Here is a 21,752-nt window from a genome sequence, read left to right as displayed (position 1 = left end):
AGCGTTTGACTTGAAGGACTCTTATTTTCACAACCCCGTCCTGCCGGCCCACCGGCATTACCTGAGGTTCACGGTAGGCCACGAGCATTTTCAGTTTACTGTGCTCTCCTTTTGGCCTCACCAGTGCCCCTCGGGTGTTCATTCAGTGATGGAGGTGGTCACAGCTCATCTGCACAGAGCAGGGGTTCCAGTCTTCCCCCTGGTTGACTACTGGTTGTTGAAGGCGGGTTCACCCAAGGCAGTCGTCTCCCACCTAGAGACTACGGCCGACCTCCTGCATTCGCTGGAGTTCTCCATCAATGTCCCGAAGTCAGACCTGACCCCCCTCTCAGAAGCTCCTCTTCATCAGAGCGGTTCTGGACATGACAGTTTCGGGTTTATCCTCCCGAACAGAGAGTCCTGGATATTTGGGTTATGATTCCAATCTTTCAGCCTCTATCCTGGGTTTCGGTCAGGATCACCATGAGGCTGCTGGGCCTCGTGCATCCTGCTGGTCGATCATGCCAGGTGGCATATGTGGGCTCTGCAGTGGGACCTAAAGTTCCAGTGGGCGCAGCATCAAGGGAATCTGTTCGATTGCATCCAGATCTTGGAGGGCACTGCACAACAATTGCAGTGGGGGCTCACGAACCAGTATTGGTTCAACTGCAGATCCCTCTCCCTTCCCCAACCAGAACACACAGTGGTGGCAGACGCATCCTTTCTGTGATGGGGGGGCCCATATGGGAGAGACTGATATCAGAGGCCTCTGGTCACATGCGGAGTCAGAGCTCCACATCCACCTTCTGGAGCTCCGGGCGATCAGTTTTGCACAAAAGCATTCCATCCCTCTGTCCGGGGAAGAGTAGTGCAGGTGTTCACGGGCAAAACCACCACCATGTGGTATTGCAACAAACAAGGTGGAGTGGGGTCATGGACCCTATGTTAAGAGGCCCTGCGTCTCTGGACATAACTGGAATATCAGGGCATGTCCTTGGTTGTTAAACTGGCAGGTTTACTTAACGCCAGGGCAGACAAACTCAGCAGCAGGTGCATGATGGATCGCAAATGGAGTTTTCACTCGGAGGTGTTGCAAGGTCTTTTTCAACAATGGGGAGAGTCTGGGGAGAGTCTTGGTTAGATCTATTCGCCACCGAAGAGAACGGACAATGTCAGCAATTCTTGTGCATTGGAATTTCCAAGGCGGCACTCGCTAGGTGGCACTTTTCTTTGCTAGTGGAGTTGCGGTCTTCTATACGCCTTTCCGCCTATACCACTTCTGCCCAGAATGCTGAAGATCAAGCGCGACCGGGCTCAAGTCATTCTTGTAGCTCCGGATTGGGCACAACGAGTCTGGTATTCCGAGCTGCTCAACATGGCCATTGATCCCCCGATCCGACTGCCTCTTCGGGTGGATCTAATGTCGCTGCAGCAGGGGATGGTCCTCCAGCCAAACCTGTCCAGCCTCCACCTCCCTGCATGGAGTTTGAGCAGCGGCAGTTAATGTCATTTGACTTGCCTCCAGAAGTCTGATGTAATCTTGGCAGCCAGTCGTCCCTCCACTAAGACGTTCTATGCCTGTAGATGAATACGTTTGTGGCATGGTGCACAGCAAAGGCTGTAGATCCCCTTTCAGCCCCTCTTTCTGAGGTTCTCTTGTTTGTCCTGTCTTTGGCCCAGCCGGGCTCTGAAGGCATTACTCCTCTTTTTCCTCCTGTAATGCCTCAGTGGGACTTGAACTTGGTTCTTACTTATCTGATGTGTTCTCCCTTTGAGCCGCTCCATAACTCCTCAGACTCACGCTCTCAAAACTGCTTTTCTGGTGGCCATCATCTCTGCGCCCAGTTTGAGCTACAAGCCCTGTCTTCCAAGCCTCCTTTTCTGGCTGTTTATACAGACACGGTCGTCCTCGGAACTCAACCTTCCTTTTTTTCAAAGGTGGCCACTTCTTTTCATATTGGCCAAACCATCACTTTGCCCACCTTCTTTCTGCATCCTTCAAAAGAGGGAGAGGCTCCGCCGTCTGGATACAAAACGTGCTGTCTCCTTTTAGTTGGATTGCACCAAACAATTCCAGGTAGATGACCAGCTCTTTGTTGGTTACGCGGGCCTTGCACAAACTGACCATCTCCAGGTGGTTTATTCTGCGCATCAACGCCTGCTATTCTTGGGCAAAAAAGGAGCCTCCAGTGGGGCTGCGTGCCCATTCCACCAGGGCGCCTTCAGCTACTGCTGTCAGGCGGCTACGTGGGCATCACTGCACACGTTCACCAAGCACTGCTGCCTGGACAGCCAAGTCCGGAGAGACTGCTTCTTTGGCTGTTTTGTTCTCCAGGACTTTCTGGTGTGAACTTGGTTCGCAGACCCACCTCCAGGGTTGGTATTGCTGGGGTATCTATTCTAAGGTAAGGAATCTATAACGAACGGTTTCTTTCAGATGAGCAAGTTACTTACTTTTGGTAACAATATATCTGTAAGAAACATAGGTTAGTAATAGATTCCTTACTGCCCCACCCATCCTCCCTGTTCTGGTAACTAACTTCTTGGGTTAAGGACATCCTTTCAGAGCCCTGTTTTTTTACACCAGTGGTCAGTGTCTTGCATGGCTCTGCGCTTCTGGCGTGGAAAGTCGTGTGCAGAACTGACGTCCGCGCACCAGGGCGGTGTGTATGTAACTTCTGCCACGTCATCCCGGCGACCACAACGCCAACGACGGACGCGATCGATGCCCCCTTCTGACGCGCAAGGAGTTCTGCTGGCAAAAAACTTTCCGGATCCAGTCTGGCGCCTGGGGGTAATTCGAAGGTAAGGAATCTATAAGTAACCTATGTTTCTTACAGATATACTCTTACCGAAGGTAAATAACTTGATCTTTAATTCCTTATTTTCTTTACTGTAAATTTGTTATGAAATATAACTGAAGGCAGACTTGTTAATTCTGTGTTCAGCTGAGATAAGCACTAAACTTTTTTAGTTATCGTAGTTCACATTGTGTAGTAGAATAACTTTTTATTTTTTTTAGATGACAAACTTCTAAGTAATGATGATGGAGGGATCTTTGATGACCCTCCGCCTCCAATTGCAGAAGGAGAAGTGGCGATGCCCGAACAACCGCCTCATGATGACGATATGGATGATGATAACGATAGTGGGTATCTTCTTGTTTTGAAGCTGCTTTCTGTGGCCTCGTTTTTGTATTTTCAGTGGCCTTTTGAGTAGAGTATTCATGTTTGTCATTTCTCTTGACAGTGGGTGGACCAGATAGTCCAGACTCTGTGGATCCAGTTGAGCCATTACCAACAATGACTGATCAGACTACTCTTGTTCCAAATGAAGAGGAAGCGTTTGCATTGGAACCCATTGATATTACTGGTTAGTAATAAAAATCAGCATCTAATTGATGTGAACATACCAGATTTAAAACATTTTAATTCATGCAATTGGAACAGGAGTTTTTTCCAAAAAGATTTATGTATGGATGTAAATTATGGAGAAAATCATGCAAATGCTTTCTTGGAGTCTCTGGCTCTTTCATTGTCAGTCCTGTATCTGTAATAGGAGCTTGAAAGTGTTTACCACTCTACAATTTGCTACAAGACCATGTGATTAATCCGTTCTTTTGTACTCAATACATCTATTTAGGTCTTTTTTAGGTCTCACTTAGGCAGCGCACATGCGCTGCTCTAGGAAATGACCTTTAGAAATTGGTAATCTTCTTTTCAAGCACGAGTGTGCTTGAAAAGAGCTGTGTGCATTTGCCTGCTCCTAGAGCGCGCAGGGTGCCATTTGTTTACAATTGTCAGCCTTTCACACTCGTCATACTCAGTCACCCTTGCTCGGCCTGTGGCCACGCCACTCTTTCGACCTGGCCTCAAGCTCTACTCCATGCTCTCTCCAGTCTCGCCTCAGCTCAGCTCTCTAAGATTAGCACAGGGCTCTCACTTGATGCCTGATGTATTGTATTTTGTATTTTTGTATTTGAGCTTATATAGCGCACAGCTACCCGCAGTGGGTTTTCCCGGCGCTTGCTTAGGGAACCCGTCCTGGTATTCCCCTGTGAGATAACCCCGGCAGGGTATCCACAAGGTGAAAGCCAGACATCCCGCCGCGAGGGGCCGTTGTTGAGATTAAGCAAGCTATTGCCCAGAGTCGCAGAGTGTAAACCTGTGAGTCGAGAAGGCACCGGAGCGAGAATTATCGAGTCCGTGGTATTTTTAGCCCACGACCCGCCGAGGCGGGGAATCGAACCCTGGTCCAGGGCCGATCTCCGCTTCCGGGTCTGCCGCCTCTAACCCCTGAGCCACACTTCTAAGCGCTTCTCTAGATCTGCCTCCCTATTAGCATCGACCGACATCCGCCAGTTGAGTGGTCTGCTCACAAATGCGTGGTGCCTCGGTCTGCCGCTGCGCATGTGGCGCCTGCTGCGATAACCAGCATGGCCACCCACTCGTTGGCCACAGTTGTTCCCACCAAGCTACCATTACTGTCAGTTCCCCTCTGTCCGATGCAACTGTGCTTGCCGCACTACTCTGACTCGTGCTCCGCTATGGAGTTAGTCTCCCAGGTACTCAGGCTACAGCTATTTCAGTACGCTCCCGCGCACTGGGGCTGCCAAGGGGTCCTGCTGTGTTTAGGTGGTCGTTCCAGATCGCATTACTCTTTACAGCAGGCAGCAGATCCACCATAGGTGTTACCTATTTGCTTTGACAATGCGTGGCTGTGCCACGAAGTAGTTCAGGCACTTTCTTTCTGTGGGTTTTAGAGGATGCTTCGGAATAATACAGGTTCCTGCAGGAGCTCATTGCTAGCTCGTCCTGTTACCAGGTATTGCAAGCAAAAATACGGAAAGCTGCAACACGGTTTTATTGCATAGTTTTAACATGTTTAAAATTGGTCTGTACAGGCTTGCCTTTTCAAAGATAATTGAGGAAAAAAACAAAACCGACAAACCAGTCATGTAATGTTAATGTAATGCATTTTAAGAAGATTAGTGTTGTGGTGTGGAAGACTTCTACTTTTAAAGAGCAGAGTTTGTGCGGATGCGAGGTTCTTCATACTCCCGCCCAGAAATAAAATGCCCAGGTAGAACTCTACATTTCTTACCGTTTATTCAGACCTGTTACTTGCTAAGTATTTCTAGCTTTTGTTTAGTTAACTTACTGCACACATTTACCTCTGTTTTGCTTATTCAATGCTAACATAGCCTACACAAACTAAAGACTTTAGAGCCATGTGGGTAGTTGGCAAAGCTTGTCTACTTCAGTAAATTGCATCAGCTTAGCATTTATAAAGTGTGATTTAGCCACAGGAACAGGATTCTTGTGTATCCCATGCTGTAAGTGAAATTCATGGGTCTGCTGCTGTTTTCATTGAGACAGCCAAAACGTGCTGTGCAAGTTACTAGTTTGCTACAGAATACCTATCTTTGCCTGAATGTCCTTCCGGTTTATCAGTCTGCTAACTTTATGTGCAGTTCTGAGGTACTTTGTTGGCAAGTGACGAGTCTCACAAAGCAGCACATAGTAGTTCTGTGTTTGGTGCCTCTTTCAAAATCTGTGCCCCAACAAAGTGGATTAGGCCTCAACTAACAATTTCAGGACATATCTTCAGTCCACAACATCAAGTCTATATGGTTACATTTAACAATGTGGAAAAGGCCTTTTTTTAGCTTTGCTGATCACTTTGGCACCACATGAATAATCTGCACAATATTTATCAAACAGTTGGACCATTCAGCTAAGTTTTGGCATGCCTGGTTTTTAGCACATCTACCCAAGGCAGAAATCCAGAGGGTACAGTGGTGGATGAAGCCCATATCTTGCCTTTCTCAGACAAAAGCTGTGCCCAGTGAACTATGTCCAAAAGCGCTAGTAGGAGTGCCTGGACAAAAGCTAGACCCTGAGGCACTGCCTCTATGCCTATCCCTGTGCGCTTATTTATTTGCTGTGCCACTGTAAAAATCTTTAATTTTATAAACGAAATGCTCAGAATTCTGTAAATTGTTTAAAAACAAATTCCTATTCCCCTTCCACACATACACACCGCCCCACCCAACCTAACGGTTCGTAGTACACATGCAACGAAGCGCGAAACTCTTTGTTGGAATTCTAGGGACCAAGACATGAAGGTAATCTAGCTCTGACTGCACTAAAATATTATACTAATTGTAACGCAATGTTGTACACATCTCTGCAACCTATACATTTCTTATTTCATGCCATTGTCCCTTGTATGGTACCGCTCTTGTATTATATGATGATGATCCAATTTCCCTTTTTATTTTTATTTTTTATAATACATTTTATTTGAGACAAAAGTTATCTCGCCCCCTCTTTTTATCCCCTTCAACCCCCCCCCCCTTCTTCCCCAGCCCACAATTATTCACATCTTAATCCAATCCCAAGGTGGTGCATTCATCTCCAACAATCTTTAATTATGCAGTCAACATGTTTCAAGTGCCAGGTGCTAAAGTGTATTGAACAGTACATCGATTATTCAAGTTTCAAACTTCTATTACATAGCAGCATAGGTAAAGTGGAAGTTTGGGCGGATTGCCAAAAGTGACAAGTGAAAACCAATTTGTAAACAATGCATTTTAAAGTGCCAGGTCCCTAACAAATAAGATATCAATCCTCACAGTACGGTCCTAAATTAAATACATAGTCACTTATAAGTCAATGAGCTCAACAGCGTTGGGAATATAAAGTGCTTGGTGCAGGTGTAGAGGAACATACCCGTTGTAAAGCTCAGTCTGCCACAGGCTTCCATGTTTCAATTCCCTTCCTTTGTGCCCTGCACCTGTAAATAGCCTTTTCTAAATTAAATATAGCCAATAACTGTGCCACCCATTGCTGAATTGAAGGGGGAGTCTGGTCCAGCCATGCTGAAGCAATGCACAACCTACAGTTTAGAAAGAAGGGGACCCCTCTATTCTAGTAATACACTTGCTATACATGGGGAAATGTAGTAGATTTGAGAACGGTCTATAGCCAAGGGGAAAAAGCCGAAAATGCAAAACACTATATAAACAAGACATGAATATTAATTATAATAATAAAAACGTCCAATAGTACAAAGACTAACAACCCAGATTTATAAATCAGTTATTCATTTTATTAAATATAAATTGTGTATATATTGTATATCTTTTTTGTAGACACTCTTTTCATATTTTCTATTTTTATAAAGATAATATGCAATTCATATACAAAAATTCTCTCGGCCGCACGCAAGTTATCACATTTAGACCAGAGGACCCTCCTGTTGGCCATTGTATCATCATCACAATTATCATTTTATGCAACAAGTTCCGTGCCTTTCAAAATTGCATGTGGCTATATATCTTCTGTACACAAGTTTCCTCTGAGGCTTCATCTCCAGTACCCGACGTTGGGGTTTTGCCTGATATACCCATATCCATCCATTATTAGCTCAACCAGTACAGTGAGTGTTTTCATGACTACTGACGTTCATTCCCTTTTTCTGATATGGCCTGGACTTTTTTCTTGCAATAGGCGGTCACCTGAGGAAGGCTGCCTAGCCGAAACGCGCGTAGTAATCTGCCTTATTTTATGCTTATTGATTATTTACTATGTGATTTTAAGAATTTTTGTATATGAATTGCACATTATCTTTATAAAAATAGAAAAGAAGAAAAGACAGTGTCTACAAAAAAGATATATAATATATACACAATTTATAATTAATAAAATGAATAACTGAATAACTCCCTCTCCCCTGCGAAATAGTGGACCCAGAGTAGCGGAGGGACGCCCTCTGCGCAGGCCCACATACGATCTTCAGCTCAACTGCCCTGAGGTGTCCAATGAGAGGGGCGGTCGAACCCCCTGTTGCGGAGGACTGTGCAGAGTCGGCGCCTATCAGGAGGTGAGCAGGGCCCGACTCCAGGTGCCGACTGCCGGCGGGGGGAGTGAAGTGCGGGAGAGAGCCAAAAGCGCCCGCCTGACATAGACTAGGGCCTGGGAGACCCAACAGACTCTGCCCTCCACTAATTCTGGGCCCCACACACAGTTGCCTTCCTCTGGGTCATTATTAAGCGCATTGATCCTGGAGAAGGCCCCGGAGGCATACAGTGGTGCATGAGGTAGGTCAGACCTGCAAATATACTAACCTACGCAGAGGGTCAGCGATCCCGGAGGAAACCACCGAATCAGCACCTAAAGCCCGCGGCCAATCTAACCTACTATACAGACTTCTTCTTGACACGGTCCCTGCTTCGCGCATCCTGTCTCTCTATAGCCACGAAGTTGAAGACGTTGATAACTCTGCATCGCGGAGTGCCCCTCTAGAGCTAGTGTGCCTCTTGGACGTGCGACCATCGGCCCCAGTAACTCTCAGCTACTTGCACGGAGGGAAAACCGATAGGCCGCACGTGGAGAAAGATGCTGTGGCTGGCGGTGGCCAATAACGAATACCGACCGGCGCAAAGTTCCACGGATAAGAATGGGGGTCAGGCGCCCACGCATGACCACCCAGGGCACGCTGGACAAGTATGCATATGCAAGAGACTTCCCAGTGCTGCCGGACTGCAAAGAAACGCTGGACAAGGCCCCGGAAGGAGAGTGGGCGCTGGATGACATTATGGCTACCCTCACAAATATGCTGTCGACGGTGGGCACCATGTCTACGGATGTGGCTTTTCTACGGGCGGACTTCCAGAAAATGACCGCAATGGTCACGGAGGTGGAACAAGTGATGAAAACGGACTTCCAGAAAATGACCGCAATGGTCACGGAGGTGGAACAAGTGACGAAAACACTGTCCAGGGACACGGCCACATTGCTTAAAGTCTGGCACCTGGAGGCAGAAAACAAAATAATGGCGGCGAAGCTGGATGACCAGGAGGGGCGCTCTTGCCGCAATAATGACCGACTCACAGGTATTCCAGAAAGTGAAGGGGGCCTGGCCATGGATCTCTACGTCGAAGAACTCCTAAAGACCAAACTCCAACCAAGGGGGCTCTCCACCTTTTTCTCAGTGGAAAGAGCACACAGGGTGCCGGGGGGGGTTAGACCCAAGCCCGGGGCGCCTCCCAGACCTGTCCTGGCCCGAATTTTTAATTTCCGTGACAGGGCTGCAATACTACAAACTGCAAGAGTGGCCCCACCAATTTGCATCCAAAACTCAGTGGTATCCTTCTTCCCTGACTACTCGGCGGCGGTTACCAAGCGTCGCAGGAGCTGCTTTGAGGTTAAGAAAGAAATGCATCGCAGAGAGCTTGCTAACTCCATGCTGTTCCGTGCGAAGTTATGAGTAGTGGCGAACGGCAAAACCTCGTTCTTTTGACACACCATAGGAGGGCCACGACTGGCTCGATTTTGTGGTGACGAGGGGAAGGGTCCAGATGGTCGGCGAGACGCCAGCAACAGCGGAGGGTAGAAGAGGACCCCAAGGAACATCGTCAGGAGCAGTAAGACTACAGCACACAAACTCTGGAAGCTGAAGAATGCCGAAGGAGACGTGGCGCAAACAGACCTCGCTGTCCTTACAGAGAATGTACAGGATCTGCCAGCAGCAGAATAAGGGACACGCCGCCAGTGGATTATTGATCAATGTGACCGTCTTCCGTGGATGAGGCGCTGGCCCAGGTACATGGCTAAACGACTGGCCGTACAACTACGGCGAGACTCAATTGTACACTAAACTTCAAGGAGGGGGTGGACTACAACATTCCCCGGTCTTCTCACCCCCGAAATGCAAGTACTGTTAATGGGATTGGGTATTGAGCGCTCTGCACTTTTAGGGGTGGCGGGTAGTTCTGAATCCGTCTAGCAGGGAGGGGGGTGGAGGGTATTGGGGAGGAGGGGTTGGGTTTGTTTTTTCGGTTATGTTTGTGCTTTGTGTTAGTTTTTAGTGAAGCTTCCCTGCATGAAGCATTCTTCCTCATTGTCCAGCAACCACAGTAAACATGGGAGACCTCAGTTTTAGTTGCATTTAATATCCAGTATGGCAGCACGAACTAGAGCTACCCCTGACCCCGGAAAGTACCCCACAGCTCAGGTGACAACCCGGTCAATGCTTACTTGGAACGTACATGGCCTGGGTGACAAAATAAAGAGGAAGTTAGTTCTACAATGTTTGAAGCGGTGCTCCCCAACAGTAGCCCTGCTGCAAGAAACGCACCTTACTGGTACTGCATGCATGGCTATGGACAGATGGGGATTTAAAATGACTCGAATTCTTCTCTGGTCCAAGGGGTGTGGGTATTTCAGTTAAAAAACAGTCCCCACTGATAGTGCTTAACACAAACGGATGAACATGGCCGCTTTGCCGCCATAATAGGTCAACGGGAAGTCTTAGTCTACATTCCTCCCGCACTGCATGGAGTAACACTTCCAGCTCTTAGTGAGTTCTTACTTGACCTTCCGGAGTTGGAACTGTTGATTGGGGGGACTTTAATGCAACTATGGATGGTACCCTGGACCGACACCCTGCGAAGGCACATACACCCGGAGTATCCCGCCTTGGGGGTTTTATGGAAGCACTTGGGCTTGGACGTGTGGAGATGGTACCACCCCATGACACGACAATTCATCTTTCACTCTGGGGTACACAACAGTTTATCTAGTATAGACTACTTCCTAGCTTTTGCGGATTGCTTAAAGAATATTGACAATATAGAGATAAAACCTAGAGGTATCTCCGACCACTCCCCAGTGGTATTGCTGTACACATCATCACAAGACTAGGCGACGTACCTACCCCATTTACCCTGGCTATTTACAGGTCCAAACAGCCGTCCTCTCTGTGACAAAACACTACTTCCAGGAGAATGCTATGTCAGTCGACTCCCCAACTACTCTGTGGGAAGCGTACAAAGCGGTCCTCAGGGGGCAGGCCATTGTCTCTATTGTGGGGCACAAACTGGAGAAGCAACAGGAATTGCATGATCTAGAGCTAGTATTACACGACGCTGAAGCCCAACTCTCCAGAGACCCAACGCCGGCTACATCCCAGAAATGACATCTTACGCAGCAACAGCATAGGACATTCCTCAAAGACCTGATCAGGTCTCGTTTGACGGCCCCCAACACAAGATATATGAAACCGGGGACAAGGCAGGGAAGCTTCTGGCATGGCTAGATAACAGGGAACAGAGGAATAAGTGGATATCGAGGATTCAGACAGAGGGGAAAATCACAACCGACCCGCATACAAAAGTACACACATAGGCACAACAATTTCAGCAGGTGTATATGTCTTGCTCCGGGATGACAGTCGAAGAGGCGCTATTTTACATAAGATATGAAACATGCCCATGCTCACCCCAGATGCAGCCCTCCACACTTGAGGCGGACCTCACGATAGAGGAGCTGCAAGTGGCAATCGGGTCATTGCAATCGGGCAAAGCGACAGGACCCAACGGCATACCTGTTGAGCTTTATAAACAGACGGCGGTACTATTGCCCCACACCTACTGCACATGTATACCGATTGTTTGCAGATAGGAGAGTTGCCGTTGGATCAGCGAATGGCCACCGTAGTGGCGATACCCAAACCAGGAAAGCCTGCTGAAGAATGTACCTCATATCGCCCAATATCATTGATCAATGCGGAGGCCAAAATTCTTGCAAAACTGCTAGCGATCAGACTGACGCCACACCTTATGACCCTGGCCCATCTGGCTCAGCCCGGCTTTATGCCTGGCAGAAATACAGCGCTAAACTTGAGGCGCCTGCACGGAGTGATGGCATGTATCCCATACCTTCAGGAATCAACGGTCGTACTCTCGCTGGACGCTAAAATGGCGTTTGATATGGTTGAGTGGCCGTTCTTGTTCAGGGTGCTTCAGCCCTAAATTCTGCGCATGGGTCCGTCTCTTATACACCAATCCGGTAGCTCATGTAACGGCTAATGGGCACATCTCTAACTTTCCTCTGGCACAGGGCACTGTCCCCTGTCTCAGCTGTTTTTTGCGCTGGTACTTGAGCCGTTGGCGGCGTGGATTCGGTGGGAGCCAATGATACGGGGTATCGGATGGACGGAAAGGTGGGAAGACCGCATCTCGTTGTATGCGGACGACGTCTTATTGTATATGGCATCTCCCAAGTGTTCCATACTGGTCCTCCTGAATATATGTAAACTCTTTGGACGGGTGTCGAGCTACACTATAAACTAGTCCAAATGTTCGAGGCATCTGGGCTGCTGAATTCATATCTGTGCATAGATCGCCGCCTAGTGTTGGGTCCGGATGATTGCACATTGTTGTCCTGGAAGAGTCTTCGAAGTATCACGCGATAGGTGGCTCCTCCCCTGGACTACAGTGCGCATGAGCATCGACTCCATCCTCAGCTTGTTTTTTTCCGCCATTGGGTTCGGATGTCTTTGAATTCCCTCTTGTCGGAATCGATAAAAAACTTTCTTAAGACCAAAAGGTCTTTAGTTTAATACGTCGGTATAGTCTTGCGTTCGGTCTTAGTTCTTCCAGCTCGGTCCCGAGCCGGATTCCCTACACCGCGTGCTTTCGACGCGGAAGGCCCAGTCGACGCTTCAGACCCTATCGACCGTTCATCATGGAACGTAGTCCATTTTAAAGATGTCCCGTCTGCAACTCGAAGTATCCCCACATCGACGTCCACCCGGAGTGCAACAAGTGTCTGTCGCCGGACCATGATGAAGCCAAGTGTATGGCTTGTTCCCGCTTCAGGTCCAAGAAGACGCTTAAGCTTCGAGCTGCGCGCCAGGAGGCCCAGCATGCTGCACTGGCGCCTGTGGACATCTTCGCTGCAGGGGATGTCGAGGAAGAATCTATCCAGGACATTAGTGAGTCGAACCCTGCGTCGGACGTCGACTACGACGCGGATGCTGAGATGTTCGAGGCCGAAGAAGTCGTCGACTAGGTAGGAGACGACGACTGGGCCCTCGGGGCCATGGAGGATAGCTCGGACGAAGAGCTTCCTGAAACGGACTCTGGGGCCGTGCCAATTCATAAGGCTCAGGTCGAGGGATCGCCATTTGGCCTTACCCAAGATCTTACAATGGGTTCTACGGCCCCGCCTTCGGGCTCGGCCACGGACATTGCTGCTGAGCCGCACCCTGGCAAATCTAAACCGAAAGTGAAACCTACGGTCTCGACACAAGAAACTGCGCAGGTGCCGTCCTCTAAACCGAAAGTGCGCATCGCTTTGGTCGGATCCAAGGCCTCGGAGCCCTCGGCGCCGAAGACGCAGAAGGGTGCTGTCGAGCCGAAGGCTCAAGTCAAGGGCGTCGAGCCGAGTGCATCAGCGCCGAAGACGGTCAACACCAGCAAAGGACTCGGCGACCCGAAGAAAGCTCTCGGCGACCCGAAGAAAGCTCTCGGCGACCCGAAGAAAGGACTAAATGACCCGAAGGTTCTTGTGACTCCGCGTCAACAGGACCGGGCCAAAAGCGGTGCACCCCGAGAGTCTACTCCTGGTGAGGCCTCGAAGGATTCCGTCGAACCGGCGCGTCCATCCGCCGCTTTCACCAAGAAGGTGACTGACTCCCTACAGCGCATCAGGGACAAGACCTTATCGGGCGGACCGAAGGATCCTCCGCCTCCGAAGCCGGTTGAGAAACCTCATAAGGCGTCCACGCCCATTCATTTTACGTTGCCGCCAAAGACGGCGCCGAAGGCTTTCGCTCTTAAGGCGGTCGCCAGCGTCCCCGAGAAGGTTTCCTCTGCGCCGAAGTCGTCAACGGTGGTCCCCAGCCCACAGCCTCGATGACCTTCAGTGGACGAGCATCAAAAACACTTCATTGATGCCGAAACGGGCAGACTTTCCCTCCACAAGCGGAAAATTGCCCCAGAACGTCCAATGGAGTCCTACAAGATTCCTCTCAAGAAAAAGGACTCTGCTTCCACTCCTGTCTTGGTTGAACCACTTTCTCCACACTCATAATGTTTCGCCCACTTACTCTGATGTGGACGCTGGCGAGGGCGATGATGAGGATGAGTACAGCTATCCTGTCTATACAGACCCTGAGGATACCAACGAACCCTGGGCCGCTGGTGCTGACCCAGGTGATCCTCATTCAGGACAAGACCCTCAACTATTTTCTGCGAAAACTTCTCCTACAGAAGACTCTGCAGCTTTCAATGCCCTCATTGAACGGGCAGCTAACAATCACAATGTCCAGCTCCATGCTGACCCTAATGATGTCGACTTCCTTTTTGATACCTTCTCAGTCTCAGAGAGAACTGTCAAGACTCTGCCTATGCTGAAAGGTGTCTTGAAACATGCTGGCGAGATCTTTAAAGAGCCTACCAGGGCGAGGGTGATAAACCCTAGGATTGAAAAGAAATATGTCAGCGCCTACTGATCCTACCTACATCAAAGGACAGTTGCCTCTGGACTCCCTTGTCGTCTCGAATGCCCCGAAGAGGGCTAATTCTCAGACTACGGGTGATGCTCCTCCCCCAGACAAAGAATCTAAGGTCTTTGAGGCATCGGGGAAGAGGGCAGCAGCACAGGCAGCCAACATCTGGCGCATTTCAAATACACAAGCGCTTCTGGCGAGGTATGACAGGACACACTATGACACGCTGGAGACCCTGTTGCAGCATCTGCCTGATGAATACAAGGAGGCAGCTGAGATGCTTATTCAGGAAGGGAAGCTGATCTCTAATGCTTCGATTAAGTGCGCTCTGGACGCGGCTGACACCGCAGCCAGGGCTGTCAACACTAGTGTTATGCTACGACGACATGCTTGGCTGAGAATCTCTGGATTTAAGCCGGAAATACAAACCACCATCCTTAATCAAACAGTGAATCCAGATCACCTGTTTGGCCCGGAGGTTGACACCACCTTGGAAAAAATTAAGAAAGACACGGAAACTGCTAAATCCATGGGTGCCTTACCGTCCCAGCAGTTTCGGGGTGGGTCTTTTCGTCGCTCAAGCACTAGAGGCGTTTCCAGAGGCCAGCTCTCCCAATCCACGCAGTACTACAAAGGCAACACTCAGTCCACATACACCAACAAGAGTCGAGGTGGATATTGTGGTAACAGCGCCAAGGGCAGAGGTCGTGGAAACAACAACTCCAGATCCTCTGCCACCAACAAACAGTGACGCCTTGTCACTGCCCCCCGACCACACAACACCGGTCGGGGGGGGAGACTCCAGCAGTTCCTGCCAGTCTGGAGAACCATCACCACAGACAGGTGGGTCAGAAAACTTATACAATACGGTTATTATCTGGAGTTAAAATCCACTCCACCCAACATACCCCCAAGACACCGTCCTATGTCTGCCGAGCATTTGCACTTTTTGCAGCAGGAGGTCATCGTCATGCTGCAAAAAGGAGCAATAGAGCTCGTGCCTGTGCAGGAAAGAGGCACAGGGGTCTACTCCCTGTACTTCTTAATACCAAAAAAGGACGGGTCCCTCAGGCCCATCCTGGACCTCAGGCCACTCAACCACTACATCCTGTCGGAGCACTTCCATATGCTGACCCTGCAGCAAGTGCTCCCGTTGCTCAGTCAGGGGGATTTTCTCGCAACTTTAGACCTGAAGGATGCGTACTTTCACATTCCACTGCACCCTTCACACAGGAAGTACCTGCCCTACCAGTTCAAGGTTTTGCCTTTCGGAGTCACCACGGCACCCAGGGTGTTCACAAAGTGCCTAGCGACAGTGGCGGTGCACCTAAGGAGACAGAACATCCATGTCTACCCTTATCTGGACGACTGGCTCATCCAGGCGAAGTCAGCCCAGCAGTGTGCTGCCCACATGTCCCACACCATTCACCTCCTTCACGATCTGGGATTCTCACTGAATTACCCAAAATCCCACCTCCAACCCGCCCACATACGGCAGTATCTGGGTGCGACCATAAACACTCTGGCAGCCACAGCACAGCCGAATTCAGTGAGGGTCAGCAGCATTCAATCGCTGATACGGAAGTTCAGACCTCAACACTCGCTTCCAGCAAGTGTGTTCATGCAGTTGATAGGCATGATGGCCTCCTGCATCTCCATAGTCCCGCACGCGAGTCTACATATGCGTCCGCTTCAGGAGTGCTTAGCACGTCAGTGGACTCAGGCTCACGGGCAGTTGAAAGACCTAGTGTTGGTGAGCGGTCAGGCATACAACTCTATTGGTGGAATCCACGAAACCTTTGCAAGGGACGACCGTTCCAAGAGCCTGTGCCACAGATCATCCTGATGACGAACGCTTCTCTCCAGGGGATGGGGAGCTCATGTACTCCATTACACTGTGCAGGGACTATGGACACCACAGCAAAGGAAGATGCACATCAATGTTCTGGAACTGATGGCGATCTTCATGGCACTAAAAGCCTTCAAAGTACATCTGTGCAACAAGGTCTTGTTCCGGACGGACAACATGACCGCCATGTACTACATTCAAAAGCGGGGAGGAACACACTCTCCACAGCTGTCTCATCTTGCTCAGAGCATGTGGAAGTGGGCCATTCAGAGGAACATCTTCCTCATGGCAGAACACCTCCCAGGCAAGGACAATCAGATGGCGGACCTGCTCAGCAGGTACAGCCACCAAATGCACGAGTGGGAGATACATCCATCAGTACTCCAACCGTACTTCCAAAGGTGGGGTAATCCAGAGATAGACCTGTTCGCCACAAGGGAGAACGCAAAATGCCAAAGCTTCGCCGCCAGGTTCCCACACCCACAGTCGCAGGGCAATGCGATATGGATGAACTGGTCAGGCAAACTTGCGTACGCTTTTCCCCCAGCACCTCTGATACCGCTGGAGGCACGCAAGCTCAGGCAGCACTCGATGACTCTAATCCTGGTTGCTCCAACGTGGGCTCGCCAACCATGGTACACCACGTTTCTAGAACTGTCCGTGGTACCGCATCAAAGGCTACGCCTCACACCCAGCCTTCTGACGCAGAGCCATGGCGACATTCAACATCCAGATCCGCAACAGCTCAACCTGGCAATCTGGCTCCTGAGGTCTTAGAGTTTGGCTACCTAAACTTGCCTCCTGACTGTATGGACATCATCCGGGAGGCGAGGAAGCCCACCACAAGAGCATGCTATGCGGCAAAGTGGAAGCGGTTTGTCATTTATTGTGCAGACCACAACATTAACCCGCTAGATGCATCTATTCAGAACATAATTTGTTATCTTTTCCATTTGTACAAATGTAATCTGGCCTATGCTTCCATTCACATACATCTATCCGTAATGGCCGCTTATCTCCAGAACAGGCAGCACCTCTCACTTTTCAGGGTGCCTGCCATTAAAGCCTTTCTAGAAGGACTCAAACGAGTCATTCCTCCGCGGACTCCACCAGCTCCGGAGTGGAACCTCAATGTGGTCCTCACCCGGCTGATGGGTCCTCCCTTTGAACCACTGCATTCCTGCGAGATTCAATTCTTGACGTGGAAAGTGGCTTTCCTTATAGCAATTACCTCGCTGCGACGAATTAGTGAGCTACAAGCACTAACTATCTAAGAGCCATTTATTCAAATTCATTCTAACAGGGTGGTGCTTCTCACACACCCTAAATTCCTTCCTAAGGTAGTGTCTCAATTCCATATTAACCAAACTATTGAATTGCCTGTTTTCTTCCAAAATCCTGAGTCATTGGCGGAGAGAATGCTCCACACCCTTGACGTCAAAAGGGCCCTGATGTATTACATCGATAGGACCAAGGATTTTAGGAAAACTAAACAACTTTGTTGCCTTTGCGCCACAATACCAAGGTAACCCCATTTCCAAAGCTGGTATAGCTAGGTGGATCGTTAAATGTATTCAGATCTGCTATCTGAAAGCCAAGCATACTCTCACCATTCCACCAAGGACCCACTCCACCAGAAAGTTGGGGGCCTCCATGGCTTTCTTTGGAAATATTCCTTTGAAAGACATATGTAGAGCAGCCACATGGTCTACCACACACACATTTACAAAGCATTATTGTGTTGATGTGCACTCCAAACAGCAGGCAGCTGTAGGGCAGGCTGTTCTAAAAACACTTTTCCAAACTGCTGCAGCTGGCACGGGCGGCCGCCGTTAATGGAGGGACTGCTATGTTTTTATGCACAGATAAGAATTCAGCAGCCCACTTACCTCGAACCGAATATGCTACTTACCAGTATGCATCTGTTCTTAGCATGTAGGGCTGCTGACATTCATATCGCCCGCCCTCCTCCCCGGCGCCTGTAGCAGCTGCAGGATTCACATATACTTCTAGCATGGTCATCATTCACTTAGTTTCACTCCATCTTGGCCATAATGGCTAAAAACAATCTGAGGATGGAGTCGATGCCCATGCGCACTGTAGTCCAGGGGAGGAGCCACCTATCTCGTGATACTTCGAAGACTCTTCCAGGACAACAATGTGCAATCATCCGGACCCAACACTAGGCGGCGATCTATGCACAGATATGAATGTCAGCAGCCCTACATGCCAAGAACAGATGCATACTGGTAAGTAGCATATTCGCTATACTATGTCTTACACAGCCCACCACCGCTGCTTCCCAAAGAATGCCCACTGTTGATCACGAACGACGCGTTCAAATATTTGAGGATCTACATCACCGCTAACCCAGAAGACTTCTTTAAAAAAAAAAAAAAAAAACCTGTTGCCACCACTGGAGCGTCTTGAACAGGACACAACACATTGGGGAACGTTGCCGCTAAATCTGTTGGGTAAGGCAGAATTTTTTTAAAGGATGGTGCTTCCTCGTTTTGTGTATGCACTGGTGCCTCAAGGATATTATAAAGCGATAGCGGCCCAGGTTTCCAGCCTGTTATGGGGACACAGGCCGGCGCTTATGGCGCATGCCAAGTTGGTTCGCGGCTGGTACCATGGGGAGGGGGGATAGCACTCCCGAATATACAGTTATATTACTGGGGGGTGCAACTAAGTGGTCAACCAGTGGATACATGCTCCTCAGGCAGACCCTGCATTTAAGGCAGACAGATTGGTATTGGGAACACGAAATATGTTATCTGCCCTCTACGATGAGAAGCAAGCCAAGTCAATAATGGGGCCCGCGAAATAGGTATTATATGGCACGCTGCACAGATTAGACTGGGCTGGCAAGGAATAATAACGCAACTCACCCCCCTTTGGGACACAAAACAACTTGGACAGCTAAGGATTAGTAAGGGTTTTACTCAGTGGGACGCTATTGGCATTTCCACGGTAGGGGACATGTGGCACAAGGTGGAAGTAGTAACATTTGAACGCCTCCAGCAATAATAAGAGTTAGCACCCGCAGAAATCTTTAGGTACACGCAAATAAAGTATTCTGACAGCAGCCCTGCTGCCGGGTACTGAGGTCCCGGAAGCTTCACCTCTCGAAGATAGATTGCTGACGGACTGCATGCATAAGTGGGCCATATCATTCACTTACCGGAAATTAGCAACCTTTCGGGTCCCACGGCATCTCTTAGGAAAAAATGGTCACACTAGCTAGGTGACATTGACGACACAGCATGGCAGGAGGCACTGGCTTCGCCGAGAGAGGTGGGCATACCCTCATGACTTAAGTTGGTACAGCTTAAAATTCATCATCGGGCCTATTACACCAGAGTCACCCTGTATTAAATTGGTAAAGCATCACACCCATACTGTCTGAGGCGCTATGGGGAGGAGGGTACCTTTTACCATACCATATGGCACTGCCCGAAGATTATGGAGTACTGGGCAAAAGTGATGAGGACGATATCTCAATCAGTGGAGGTGTCGTTGACACCAGAGCCCAGGGGATGCTTGTTAAATATGTGGGAACCCAATGAACCTTACACACCCTATGCAAGATTGGGCCACGTGGGGGATAATGATTGCTAAACGAAACATTGCTCAGAAATAAGGGGCAATGGAAAAGCCGACACTCTCCGCATAGTGTAAAAACATGGACATGACAATGATAGCCGAGAGAACGGTATTTATCAATCAAGGTTGCCCTCGAAAATGGAGCAAGATCTGGGGGGCCTGGAATGCATTCATGGGAAATATCTGTGAACCACTGCAGAAGCAGGCTGATGGGAGGTTTGGCAGATGATCTCTAGGGAGGGTGGCTTATGATATGCAGGGTTCTGTTTACGAATATGTCTCGATTATCAATGTAGCAATGTACTGGGAATGTGATTTGCTGGATTATAATGAGTATGTATACCATCTTCAAGAATTAAGCAATGTGGATGTTGATTATAATAAAAAGAATTAAAAAAAAAAAATGAGTTCATTGACAACTTTTTGGGTTTTCTCCCGGTTCAGGGCGTAGCCTGAAAGTAGGCCATATTTTCTTGCCTCTTGTATTGCCTCATAGCCTGTTCTGGATGTGAAGTTACTATGGCTATGTCGTCCGCGTAGGCCAGGACTTTACTCTCATGATTGTATCTCACTACTAGGGGAATGTTGTAGGCTGCTGCGAGTTGTTTAAGGAAGGGATCTATATACAGGGCAAACAAGGGGAAAATAAGGGGTGCCCCTTATAATTTTCAGTGGTTGTCATTTCACTTTTTATACATACACTTGCTTCTGGATCTGTATACAGGGCTTGTACTGATTCTAGAAACCTGTTGCTAATCCCTTTCTTTTGCATTGTCTCCCATAAAAAAGGCCAGAAGACCCTATCAAAAGCCTTTTTGGCATCTAAAAGAAACGGCTGCGATAGGCCCCCCCCAACTTGCTTTACATCGAAAAGGGTGATAACTCTTCGAATATGCTCTATAATTTCCTTACCGAGTATAAAGCCATGCTGTCCCTCATACACCTTTTTGCTAATGACCTACGAGAGTCATGTGGCCAGTACTTTGGAGTAAATCTTGAGGTCTCCATTGATTCAAGTTACAGGGCGGTAGGAACCCAGCTCCTGACCAGGTTTGTCTTTTTTAGGGAAGACTGATTTTTGCCAGCGCCCAGGTTCTTGGTGGTGCCACCCCTTCTGCTGTCTGAAGGAACACGGGTGTCAGAATTTCTTTAATTTACTCTTTAAAGATTTGATAGAATTCTGAGGATTAGGTCGGGCCCTGCCGCTTTTCCCTTGGGATTGTTTGACATTGCCTCTTGAATTTCATCTCATACTATAGGGGACTCCAAATCGCCTCTCTCCTCTTGTGTCAAAACCTCCATCTCCAAGCATCTAGTATGGCCTTATTTGGTCTACTTCATCCCCTCCCCCTACCTTTTCCATAAAGAGCGATTGATAAAATCTAAGAAAAAAAAAAGGCGGCCGGTAGAGCACTAGACTCCGTTACCTGCACGAACACAGGATCATTTATTGACAAGACTTTGCTGCGCGTCACCTCCAGCCTTGTTCTAACAGCCAACAAATGACCCACCTTCTCCCCATATTCATATACCTCCTCCCGGTGAGCTAGTGCTTTTTCTGAAGATTTCCTTGATAGTTCCCCTTGGATTTCTGCCTTTGATAGGGTCACCTCTTCCTGCGCTTTTTCCATCACCTGGTTTAGGCTTAGGGCCTCAAATTTTTCCTCTGCCTGGGCTAGTTTCAGAAGACTAATACTACTTAGATTTTTTAGGGCTCGTCTATTATATCCTGCAGGGATTAATAGGCGAGACTATTGGGGCTAAACTAAGAGCTAAACTAAGCTCTCAAAGCGGATTTCCAGAAGTGCATGTGGTCTCATGACCGCGCTTCTATCCGCCTGCCTGCCTCGCATCACCACATCAAAGCCAGCCATCTGTTGCTTCCCTAGCGTGGTGCCGCCCCCTGCGGCATCAAAGGCTTTCATTTCGCCGCCCGCTTTCTTCACACTTCACGGCCATGTCTCGCATTTCTCCTCCCCCCTCCCACACCTGCTGTTGCTGCCCACGGCCTCCCCAT

At 48.9% G+C, this 21,752-nt stretch overlaps 1 protein-coding gene across 2 annotated transcripts in view; it reads left to right on the top strand.

Moving 5' to 3' along the window:
• Window positions 1-21,752, top strand: part of RAD21 (RAD21 cohesin complex component) — a 273,785-nt gene that overhangs the window by 180,185 nt on the left and 71,848 nt on the right. For both annotated transcript variants that reach the window (XM_086966139.1, XM_086966141.1), the window contains exons 7-8: window positions 3,002-3,127; window positions 3,229-3,351. In XM_086966139.1, coding sequence (XP_086822265.1) covers window positions 3,002-3,127; window positions 3,229-3,351 — 249 coding nt within the window. The remainder of the gene's footprint in view (window positions 1-3,001; window positions 3,128-3,228; window positions 3,352-21,752) is intronic.

This window comes from Lissotriton vulgaris, chromosome 4_1, assembly GCF_964263255.1.
Source record: "Lissotriton vulgaris chromosome 4_1, aLisVul1.2, whole genome shotgun sequence".
Taxonomy (NCBI): Eukaryota; Metazoa; Chordata; class Amphibia; order Caudata; family Salamandridae; genus Lissotriton; species Lissotriton vulgaris.
The sequence above is the reverse complement of the archived record's forward strand: the minus strand, read 5'-3'. Positions and strand labels throughout refer to the sequence as shown.